Here is a 12601-nt window from a genome sequence, read left to right on the forward strand (position 1 = left end):
ATTAGTTTTACATAAGGGCATTATGGCGCAGTCGGGTATAATATAGCGCCATAATGCCCTTATTACATCTGCGCCATATTGCAAAATATACACATATTCACAAAACTCCAAAAACCAAACACAATTCTTACTTCAGTTAAAATATAACAAGTGATATAACCAAACCAAAACTGTACTCTGCGTTTCACACTTTACAACAAACACGTGCACTGTATACTTACCGAGATACACACAAACAAAAACAAAGCGATATTATATTGGAACCCATAACCGGTATATTTTTTTTGTTTTGTTTTTTGTTTGCCACAAAAATAATAGCACTGACCTGCGATCGTCACAAGGCTAGTGTTCGACGAAGGCCAAAGTTTCTGCATTGGTTTTATTTAAATGCGAGTATTGGAAGTATGGTAGTTGAGAGGTGCGCCATAATGCCCGGTGCGCCATAATGCCCGAAGTTACCCTATATGTTTTAATACAATTTTTTTTTTAAATCATTATTAACGGTACCTGCCATAGAACCTTTTTTTTCAAATCCGAAACTTTTTGTGAAGAAGCATTTATATAATTTAAATATAAACCAGAAACATAACTAAAAAAAAAAATAATTTTTGGATTTTAAAAAAATATTTGAATTTTTTTTTTCTTGAAAAACAAAATTTTCGAAAACGGGACATTGAATTTTTTTGAAATTTTGTTTTTAGATGTTGATTAGTGATTTCTACAGAATGGCATACCAATTTTATTTTAAAACTTTTTTTCCAAAAAATTATTTATAAAAAATTTGTTTTTTAAAAAACGGCTCTAACAATTTTGAAAATTTTGTGTTTTTAATATGACGGGTCACTGTGGCGTATGTGTATCATTTTTTTCTAACAAACAAATTTAGTAAGTGATAATTTTTTTGTAAATACGAAAATTCACCTTAGACGAGTTAAAATGGCAAAACAAATTAGAATTTTTCATAAAGAAAACACATTTTTTATTGTATCCAATATCAAAGGATTTACAAGAACTAACATTTTTAGATCAACAATTTTCCGCTTGACACTAATCCTCCAGAGATCAAACCGCCAGAAACCAATCCCTTAGTAACTAATCCACCAGATACAAGTCCATTTGAGATTAATCCTCCCGAAACCAGTCCATTTGAAATAAGACCATTAGATATCAATCCACTGCTAATTCCCAATGGAGCTCCAATAGTTGCTATTGGTGCTGTTCTCAAAACACTAACGGCTGGTGCTGATATAATTCTTGGAGCTGCGATGACAGTTGGAGCTGAGACAACAGTACCCAAAGATCCAGAAAGAATTCCAGCATTAGCCACGGAAATAATGCAGAACAAAGCAACCTGAAGGATATAAAGAAGTATTCAAATGTGAGATAAAAGAAGTCCTTAAATAAATATCTTACGTATTTGAACATGATGATTTTTGATATATTTTTGTTATTAGCTTGAAGGCTTATTGAATCTTTGTTGAATGCTGACGAATGTCTGATGCTCATATCATATTTTCTGTGGCATTTTATAATAATTCCAAGTTTGTATTTCTCAAAGGCATATAACGGAACACAATATACCACGAATGTGTTGTTTTTTCTTAGTGTTGCTAAGCAACTTGTGACGAAAGACAAAGTGCAACACCTTTCGTAAAGAAGTAGCTCCACAGAAGACAAGAAGTTTAATTTGGTAATGAAAAACGCAAACCTTCTCAAGTTTCTTGCTTTTGAAACCGTCTTTACCACAGGTTTTGAGCTCATTAAACTTAGTCTGTTTTTATATTGATATGTGGAATATGGATCATACCTTAAGGTATAGTTGATTTTTTTTTCTTTTTCGATACTATAGATAAAAAAGCTTTGTATTTGATAAAAGCATTTCTTCCAATATTCCCACATGAAGTCAAAACCCTTTAGCATACGTAGTTTTCTTCATCAATAACGTGTTTTTGATTAACCTTTCTCTTGGTGACCCATAATTTTGCCAGACAGAACTTGTCAAAACCCTAATACATTTTACCTGCGTAAGAAAGAACAACCCAAGTTAATATAGGTATTATTTTGAAGTCCCAATTACATAAACCACCTTTTTGTCGAATGATTCTGTTTGTGAAATACCTTAGTTCGAAGGAAAAAATTCTAACACGTTCTATAAAACGTTATTTGCATTCCATCACAATAATATAAAGGTATTCCCCACAATCTGAAAGAAAAAAAAAAGAAATTCTTAAAGAAGAAGAAGAATCATGCAAAAAGCCAACTTTTTCTTTTTTTTTTTTAATTTTTACATTTAGATTTTTTTCACAGACAATCTTCAGAGGGAAGATATGGAAAATCGTAAAAAAAAAAATTATTCAGCTTTCAGCACGTGGCTTTGGTGATGGAAAAGAAGCTCCATTGGTTCAGTTTAAGACGTCGCATAATTTGTTTTATTTACCAGAAAATGCATATTGGGAATGAGGGATGCAAAAGAAAACAAAAAAAAAAAAAAGAAATTGGAAAAAATGAACACAAATATAGTAAACAAAAAATCTTGTCAAGAGGGATGGCGCCTACTTATCAATATTAGGTAATAGTATATTATTGGTATGACCATCTTTATGGTTTTTCTTTAGTTTCAAATCAATAGCAGGTTCAGAAATGTTTGGATTCTTTAGAATAGAAAGTCTGAAGAATGTGTCCTGTTTCACTCTCCTTAAACTTGCTAATAGTGAAAAATGAAAATAAATAGGGAAGATATCAAAAATTGAGCTTTATAAACAAAAAATCAAAAAATAGCACAAAAATAAGGTCAAAAGTGCGGTTAACTACTTTGACACTTTTTGAACTTTGTTTCAACAATGTTTGAATTTTTTTTATTGAATATGAACAGTTGTACCTAATTCAAAAGTCGAACATCTGTTTTTCATCAATTAGCTAAATTTTTAGCTTATAAACAGTTTCGCAAAAGAAGATTCTATAAATGCTTATTCTGATCGCCATTTTGAGTAAAAAAAAGTTGGTAGCTTTTTCGTATATTTTATACTAACTTATATACTTCACTGTTCTAAATTTCATGACTTTTCATCAAGAAATGGCGGTGAAAATGATTTTTGAAGCCAAAAAGCTCCAAAGGCACCACTGTGCGGCAAAGAGAATAATAAATAGCCAAAGCGTACTTGACCGAAAGATTTTTATATCTTCAGCGACTTCATGGCTTTCACTGATTGTGTCAACTTCATTTTTAATTCTTATTTGGTAAAAATAATAATTTTACAAATAGTTTATAGAAAGGAAAAAAATATCAACAAATGCGCCACCGAAGTCCTTAGCCAATTTGATCCAATTTGATCCAATATTTTTTTCTACTTAGCTCATATGAAAGTTTTCTAAAGCTAATTTTTTTTTTTTTTTTTGTAAAAATACCATTTTTTTTTTAATTTTTTCATGCTTCAGAGCCGATGCGCGACCGGAAGATATGAACTGATTTTGATTATTTTTTATTGGTCATCACCATTCGCAACTTTTCCGCGCTATTGCGATTTGAAATTTGAAAAAAAAGTGTTTTTCGGCCCACTCTAATACACATGTATTCACTGCAGGCAAAAGTTAGTTAGGAAAAAATTTCCTAAAAAACACAATTTCTTATTTTTTGTTTTTTGTTCATTGCAAATTATTCATTACAAATAGGTAAATCAAATGCCAAAAATGAATTCTTCAATAAAAAAAAAAAACAATATATACAAATCCTTGCTGTTTTCTTTTCTTTTTTTGATGTGATGTTCAAATGCATTTTTAGAAAAAAATATTCTTATTCAGGCTCTAAACAACATAAAAACGCATTTAGCTTAAACAACCTCTATGTAACGTTGCATAAATTTTATAAATAGCAATTTTCTGTTTAAGGACATTATAAAGAGTGTATAATGTTATGTACTGTCTATACTACGTTTATAAATTAGGCTGAAAGAGTTTAAGAAAAATGTTCCAAATTATTTAATAACAAACTTTAAGGAAATCTTTGACATTAAATTTAATTTAACTAAAAATAACAAATCTAATACCTAATATTTGAAGTTTAAAATTTTGTACCTTATGTCGGGTTTGCAAAATTTGTAAATAGAAATAAATAATTACACCAAATTTATATTTTTATATTTTTGTGTAACATAAAAGTGACAAAACATTATTATAGTATTACAATTTAGAAAAAAATAGTTTATTTTTATTATTTCACCTTAAGGGGGGAAATCCCTCTCTACGACAGCTTTTTCAATAATTTTTTTTTGGAAAACCGAAAGTATTTATTGAAATTTGGAAAAGTATATGATATTATTCACATTATGAAGTATTGACAGAATTTTTTTGAAGTAAACAAAAAAAAAACAAAATGGAGGCTCTACAGCTCTTTAAAGTTGACGCCTCGAGTTTGCGCCGTTCAATGCCCAGGTTCAGAAAATTATTTATAATCAAAAACAACATTTTTTTCCAATAAAATATATCTATACGCATTGCATGAACCTAAATTTAGTAAACAAAAGTGTAAAATAAAAATTAGAGACCAAAAAAACGAAAAAACACTATGTGTTTTTATAAACAAATTGTTAAAAAAAATATTTATTGTAAAAATGCAAATTATTCATTACAAATAGGTAAATCAAATGCCAAAAATGAATTCTTCAATAAAAAAAAAAAACAATATATACAAATCCTTGCTGTTTTCTTTTCTTTTTTTGATGTGATGTTCAAATGCATTTTTAGAAAAAAATATTCTTATTCAGGCTCTAAACAACATAAAAACGCATTTAGCTTAAACAACCTCTATGTAACGTTGCATAAATTTTATAAATAGCAATTTTCTGTTTAAGGACATTATAAAGAGTGTATAATGTTATGTACTGTCTATACTACGTTTATAAATTAGGCTGAAAGAGTTTAAGAAAAATGTTCCAAATTATTTAATAACAAACTTTAAGGAAATCTTTGACATTAAATTTAATTTAACTAAAAATAACAAATCTAATACCTAATATTTGAAGTTTAAAATTTTGTACCTTATGTCGGGTTTGCAAAATTTGTAAATAGAAATAAATAATTACACCAAATTTATATTTTTATATTTTTGTGTAACATAAAAGTGACAAAACATTATTATAGTATTACAATTTAGAAAAAAATAGTTTATTTTTATTATTTCACCTTAAGGGGGGAAATCCCTCTCTACGACAGCTTTTTCAATAATTTTTTTTTGGAAAACCGAAAGTATTTATTGAAATTTGGAAAAGTATATGATATTATTCACATTATGAAGTATTGACAGAATTTTTTTGAAGTAAACAAAAAAAAAACAAAATGGAGGCTCTACAGCTCTTTAAAGTTGACGCCTCGAGTTTGCGCCGTTCAATGCCCAGGTTCAGAAAATTATTTATAATCAAAAACAACATTTTTTTCCAATAAAATATATCTATACGCATTGCATGAACCTAAATTTAGTAAACAAAAGTGTAAAATAAAAATTAGAGACCAAAAAAACGAAAAAACACTATGTGTTTTTATAAACAAATTGTTAAAAAAAATATTTATTGTAAAAATGCAATGTCTATTGAATAAAGGAGTAATTTACAATTTATTTCAAGTCGATAGCTTAATTAGATTTTGAGTTACGTTGCACGGCGCGGAAAAAAACGCGTTTATAGAAAAATGCGTTTAAAGTTTTCGTTTTCGTACTGTGGTAGGTTCGGAGCGCATTGGTTTAGGGACTATCTAGGGACTTTTGAGGCTTCATTTAAGGCTAAGACCACTGAAAATAGTTTCTTCGGTTGATAAATGAATTAGGTAGGCGACAAAAAAATAATGCAAAAGTAATACATTTCAGAGGGACTTCCCCCCTTAAAGTGATCACAACTGTATTCGTAAAATATCCTTTTGACGTTGGTAATAAAATGGTTTATAATTTTGTGTTTTTATATTTTCAAAAAAAATCTACGAAATATGCAAAGATATCATTTTTACTAGATAACTTATTTTTTCTTGTTGTTTTACAATTCTTCTGCTCAAAAAAATTTATAATTTTACATATATGGTTTTTCATTTATTTTAATTTTTAGGTTTAAGTAGGCACCTATGCCCAGTTTTCAAATTTCGGAACAAATAGTTGCGATAGAATTAAAAATTTTATTTTTAATGAGAAAAACTATATTATTATCCCCATTAGAAACTTTTATCTTAAAAAAAAACACTTATACTTTTGAATTAAAATGATTTATAGAAAATGGCTTAACTTTGAACTTAACCTTGAGTTATCACTGATCACAACTTATTAAAGTATCGCGGTTAAAAATTTTTAACAATTTACTATAACGACATCTTCAGCAGGTGAAATAGGTACTACTGACGTCAAATTTGATCACAGCGAAATATTTTTCAAAACTGCTTATTTATTTATTTAAAACACTATTTTTCTTTTCAAAGATATTGGAAAATTTTAGTGGTTGGGTTGGGATAAAATTTTAAATTTTAATCAAACCTTAGAGATATTTTTTTGTAAATATTAATTATTTTTCGAAAAATTGCAACTTAAGTTAAATGAAGCATTAATTTAATTTAAGTTATTTATATTAAAAAACTTTTTTTGAAATTTCTCTATAATATGGGGAGTTGAGCTACATGCTTCTAATATGGTTGCATTTTGGCTTCTTAAAAGAGGTAATTGTTCTGTTCTGTTATCAAAACTAATATCTACATCATTAAATAAGTCCTTCAAACCAAATCAGGTCAACAATTTAATTTTTTGTGGTTGCTCTAATAATAACAAAATTAAATTAAATTTTGAAAATATTATTGCTCCAATTTTTCATTTATAATACGAGTAGGTTTCTACTAGAAAAATGTATTGTACTCCAATTCTAAATATTACATCAACTTTTAGTTTGTTAAAAAATAATTTTTCATATACAGAATAATAAGAAGGAATGTGTCAAAAAGCAAGAGCGTGTAGTAGGTTGGGTTGAGAAAAGAAAAAAAAAATGTATTGGAGGTTGCTTTCATTATGCGTTTATCCAGGAGGGGAAGTTTCTAAAAAATTGACTTAATTTTGAAAAAAAACTATTTAATATGTTATACTTTTTATAGAGCCGAAAAGCTTGTCTTTTATCTTTTTACTAAATAATACTGTTTTATGTTATAGTTTTTTAAATATTATTTTTCAAATTCAAAATTTTGAAAAAATGAATAAATAAAAATTTCGAAATAATTTAATGTAAAGTACAAATTCAGTTTCCAAAATTAAATGGCTCAATTATTAATCAGATGCTCCAGACATACGAAAAATTCACAGTTTTCAGGCATTATTAAATAAAAAAAGGATAAATTTAGTACAGTGTATTGTATTGTGAGTTCATACAATTCGAAATGTTTAAAAACGACAAGACAATTTTGCACTTTGTTTTGAAAAAAAAAAAAAAAATAGTTCGAAAATTTTGTTCATTCTTTTTTTCAAAGTTTTGAATTTGAAAATTTATTTTTCAAAATCTTTTGCATAATATAGTTTTATTTAAAAACAAGATAAAAAACAAGTTTTTTGGCTATACAAAAAAGTACTATACGTTATTGTATGTGTAACCGTGGATTTTAAATAATTTTTTTCCAAATTAAATCATTTTTTTATTTATTAAATTGACCCTCCTGAATAAACGATACGATACGATAAGATTTTTTTCTTGTCTCGACCCAACATGAACCTCTAGCTTTTTGGCACATTCCTCCAAAATCCTATATAAATTTTTTTAAATATTTTTGAAACATTTTTTCAATAAAATATTTTCAAAATATTGATTTAAAAAAAAATATAAAAAAAAAATGAAATACATATCGTCGCGACGCGTCGGTCTCATGAGAAAACCTCGTAACTCCCAAAATCAAAATTTTACAGGAGAGACGAAAGAGTAAACAAACAACAGAGTAGTTGGGAAGAAACGCGCTGTGCAAAATTTGAGTTTAAGTCTATTTAGAGTTTTCGGAATGACCCCAAATTTTCTGGGTTGCTCCGCTGACATATTTTCTAGAGAATGGCATTCAAAAGTCATTTTTGAAAAAGTGGAGTTACGAGGTTTTCTCATGAGACCGACGATATGTATTTTTAAAAAATCCAAAAATATGTGTTTTGATAACATAATAAAAAAAACTTAAACCTTCACCCAAAAAATTTTGTACCTACAGTAAATAACGTTTAAAAAAATATTTGCTTCTTAAAATTACGTATGTTATTCAAGTTTTAATCAAAATCATTAGAACCGCTTTTGAGATGTAATATTATCATGACTAATATTATCGCGTGGTTTTTTTTTTACGAATAATGTACTTAGTATCGAAAGTAAAAAAAAAATGAAAATACTAAAAAAGCTGGCCACACTCTGCATAATAAGTCTTCAATTTTTTTTACAGCAAATTTTTTCTGTTTTGCACATAAATTTTGATAGGATTCTCGTTAATTATTTATTATGTAGATATCTTTTATATTTGAAGTATAACCGCCCGCCGTCGTCATTTTGAAGCATGGCACGTGAGACAGTTCTCTTTAGTATACAGATCAAGAGGTCGCCGCAAATGATGTTCCATGAATCACTAGAAATATTCTTTTGATTTCTCGCAAAGCCAACAAGTGGAAGATTTTATCAAACGATGTAAAATCGTGTGTTTCAAATTTTATACGCATCATCTAACTTTTTTCTTTTTCAATTAATCTGATTACTTAAATAAAAGAATTCCTAATTGCCTTGTATACTCTAGCGGTCATTCACTCATTATTTCCCTTTGTCCTTCTCGGGAGGATAGTAATTATCTAAAGAACAATTTTTTAATCGACTAAAGGGCGTGCTGACTGCGTAGTAAAAGTAAAATCGTTGCGTGTAGATTAACTATTTTAATTCCAACTCTCTGCATAATTGAGCAATCACCCTTAAAGGTGGTCGAACTGAGGCAAGAAAAGGTGCAACTAAGGTGAGGCATCGTTTGCCGGCACGGTGCGGTTGCATACACTTTGCGAAATTAAAAAAATAAAATTGAAATTAATACTTTATGCCACAGAGTGCGGCAGATTGATATCAGTGTTGGTTTAGTTTTTTATTTTTATTTTTATGGTTGACAATATGTGTGTAGAGTAGACCCTCTATCATCAGCTGATGGAGACTTATTACAAAATTATAATTTTTCGCAATCTTCACAAGTGCATTGCAGAAACAGTAGAACAGGTATGGAAACTCTAAGTGATTTCAAGGCTGTTTTGCTAGAATTACAGGGGTTGACTTATTGAGTCATTCTTAATTTGAGCTTTTTCATATAAATTATGCAGAAAATCTTACCCCAAGCATCAGACAGCGGCCAACGTTCAAAAAGAACAAATCAAGTTCTCACTCTTTTTTATCAGAACATCGAAAATCCAATCAATCATCATGTTCAAATACGTAAGAGTTTAATCCTTTCGTTTGCAATTGATTTAAGGATTTTATTTGGCAAAAAAAAAAAATGGATTATATATTTTTACTTTGTAGGTTATTTTCTTCTGCCTTGTTGCTGCAGTCTTTGCTGAACCTGGAATTCTCCGACCAGCAGCCATTACAATTGCAGCTAGGCCAGCAGCAATTATTTCAGCAGCACCCGCCGTTAGCATTATTCGTTCGCCAATTATTGCTCCAGTCGGTGTTCGAGTTGGTTTGCCAATTGGAATTAAAAGCGGATTGGTATCCGGTGGATTGATTTCTGGTAAATTGATTCGTTAGGAAAATGTTTGAAAAAAAAAAAAAAATGTTTGTATGTTTTGCAATCAATATGAATAAAATGTTTGTTTGTTTTTATCTGGTAACATTGGGATTATTTTTTTTTTTTAAGATTGAAAGAAAAAAGAAAGGAGAACTTTTGTGGAATTAACATTCATACATATTAGTAGTTCTGGTTTTCTCTTATTTTAGGAGGCTAATCGGATGGAAGGATTTGTTTCAAAAATGGTAGGATTTTTATTTTTTTTTTTTAAATACACAACGTTATGTAGATTTTAAGGGATTAAAATTGTTGGAAAGTTCTGCCAATTAAGTAAAAAATGCCATTAAAACTTCAATCAATACAATTTTTGGAATGGAGTACTTTTATAGTTTTTATTCAAACTTTAAATTGAAATTAAATAAGCATTGAATATTTAAATAAAAACAAAAATATTTTAAATAAAAAAAAGGAAATTGCAAAAAAATGTTTGTTTTTTAAACCCAAAAAAATTCAAAACCAATTAACGAACGGTTTTTTTTTAAACTAAAACATGTGGTAGGCCTTTGACAAAGTGGTGATTATAGGTAGGGCAATTTTTTTTTTTTGACAATTTGAAGAAGGCCATTCAGAAGATAAAACAACAAAATTGGAGGTCAAATAAGGATTTTTTTTAAGTCTCTGCGTTTGGAAATAAACATTTTTGAAAAACAACTATGTACTTTTTTAGGGGTATTTTTGGGTAGTTTTTTATTTTTAGCAAATTTTTGGAGTTTTCCAAAAATCTCAATAATACAGTCAAATAAGGAGAAAAAAGGGGTAAATCTCGGAATGAATGTTAGTAGACATTTTTTTTGCTCAATATCTTCCTTTTGCCATTCTATAACATATCTCAAAAGTCTAGAAAAATCTCATGTCCGCTTGTCGCGATTTCAAGGTCAAATCGCGAAATGGAGATTTTCAAAATTAGCAAAAATAGGCTATGGTATTATATACACATATGATACATGATTTCAAGGTATTTTTTAATGCTGATTCCAAAAAATCTAAAATCAAGACAATCTGACGTCTCTGGAAAAAGTTATACCTGTTTTTCATCTGTCAACTCATATTATTATAACAGTTGCAAACTTACTGCCGAAAAACCCTTTAAAGTTATGGTAGATGAACCAAATTTTGCATGAAGATTTTAGAATCCATCATTATTAAAAATGAAAACAATCCATTACAAAAAATATATATACCTACGAAATAATGGTATCTTTTGATGGAGGGGCAAATTTTAGGATATGCACTAAAGAAGATTCTTGTTCATCTTAGGAATAAGTGCTAATAGGCTAATTTTTTCATTTTAATCTTTGTTTGGATATTCTTTAACTACCCTCAAAAATCTAAAAAAAATCTCATGTCCGCAAGTCCTAATTTTCTTGGTTTGAAAATAAGGTGCAGATTTTAAAAAATTGGAAAACTACACTTCAGATATTTGTGTCAGATCAACATGAATAAGGTGCATTACTTTTCAGGGATGGTCAGGTTGACTTGTTTGTGAGTTTTGTTGGAATTAGTGTTAAAAAATACCTTTAAATCATGTCGCTTATGTTGGTATACATATAAAAATTTAAACTTTTCTTATTAATTTTTTAAAATCTGCACCTTATTTTTAAACCAAGAAAATTAGGACTTGCGGACATGAGATTTTTTTTAGATTTTTGAGGGTAGTTAAAGAATATCCAAACAAAGATTAAAATGAAAAAATTAGCCTATTAGCACTTATTCCTAAGATGAACAAGAATCTTCTTTGTGCATATCCTAAAATTTGCCCCTCCATCAAAAAATACCATTATTTCGTAGGTATATATATTTTTTTTAATGGATTGTTTTGATTTGTAATAATGATGGATTCTAAAATCTTCATGCAAAATTTGGTTCATCTACCATAACTTTTAAGGGATTTTCGGCAGTAAGTTTGCAACTGTTATAATAATATGAGTTGACAGATGAAAAACAGGTATAACTTTTTCCAGAGACGTCAGATTGTCTTGATTTTAGATTTTTTGGAATCAGCATTAAAAAATACCTTGAAATCATGTATCATATGTGTATATAATACCATAGCCTATTTTTGCTAATTTTGAAAATCTCCATTTCGCGATTTGACCTTGAAATCGCGACAAGCGGACATGAGATTTTTCTAGACTTTTGAGATATGTTATAGAATGGCAAAAGGAAGATATTGAGCAAAAAAAATGTCTACTAACATTCATTCCGAGGTTAAACCCTTATTTGACTGGATTACAAACTTATAAGACATTTTAGTCTTATAAGTTAATGCGCATGCATGGAATTTTAAAAACAAGTTTTTTGCCCTAAGTTTTTTGGCCGTTTTTACTTTTATCTTTTTTTCTTTAACAGATAAGAGAATGAAATATACTTAAGATAGACAATAGCACAGTACTATACTTGTACAAAATTTCAATCAATTTTGTATTCACAATTTTGAGATAACGGTAAAAAAAAAGTTTGATTTTCTTGCTTTTTTAGTGAAAATTGATTGGGTTCAAATTTCAAATTCTAGCTATTTTTGGAGATATCTCACAGACATGATTGATCCGAATATTTTGAGATGAAACAATAAGCTTTAAGATGGTATAAAATATATTTATATCTATTATATATATATTGGGGTTTGGTTTTGTGTACGTTCGCTAACCGGCCACACCGGCTGACTTAGTTTCTTAACTTAAGATTGTATAGGGTAAATAGGGGTAACACGACATTGAAAAAAGAGGCTATTTCCTAAACGGTAAGTTGTAAAGAGCTGATTTTTTTTTTTTTTAATAATAGACAAATTTATTGCATAGTTAAAAAA

At 28.5% G+C, this 12601-nt stretch overlaps 2 protein-coding genes across 4 annotated transcripts in view; one reads left to right on the plus strand and one right to left on the minus strand.

Moving 5' to 3' along the window:
* Positions 1–12601, plus strand: part of LOC129910862 (vitelline membrane protein Vm26Ab) — a 50556-nt gene that overhangs the window by 20190 nt on the left and 17765 nt on the right. The window lies entirely within an intron of this gene.
* Positions 980–2486, minus strand: LOC129910844 (uncharacterized). 3 transcript variants are annotated; one of them, XM_055988432.1, is made up of 4 exons: positions 2438–2486; positions 2119–2203; positions 1414–2020; positions 980–1351 (listed from the first exon to the last, which is right to left on the minus strand). In XM_055988432.1, exons 3-4 carry the CDS (start codon positions 1918–1920, stop codon positions 1022–1024), a joined length of 837 nt encoding a protein of 278 aa, XP_055844407.1. In that variant the 5' UTR covers positions 1921–2020; positions 2119–2203; positions 2438–2486; the 3' UTR covers positions 980–1021. The 3 variants fall into 3 exon arrangements, with proteins under 3 accessions (XP_055844407.1, XP_055844405.1, XP_055844406.1); XM_055988430.1 differs by having other exon boundaries at positions 2087–2203; XM_055988431.1 differs by lacking the exon at positions 2438–2486 and adding an exon at positions 2289–2307 and having other exon boundaries at positions 2087–2203.

The sequence above is a fragment of the Episyrphus balteatus genome, chromosome 2 (assembly GCF_945859705.1).
Source record: "Episyrphus balteatus chromosome 2, idEpiBalt1.1, whole genome shotgun sequence".
In the NCBI taxonomy this organism is placed as follows: domain Eukaryota; kingdom Metazoa; phylum Arthropoda; class Insecta; order Diptera; family Syrphidae; genus Episyrphus; species Episyrphus balteatus.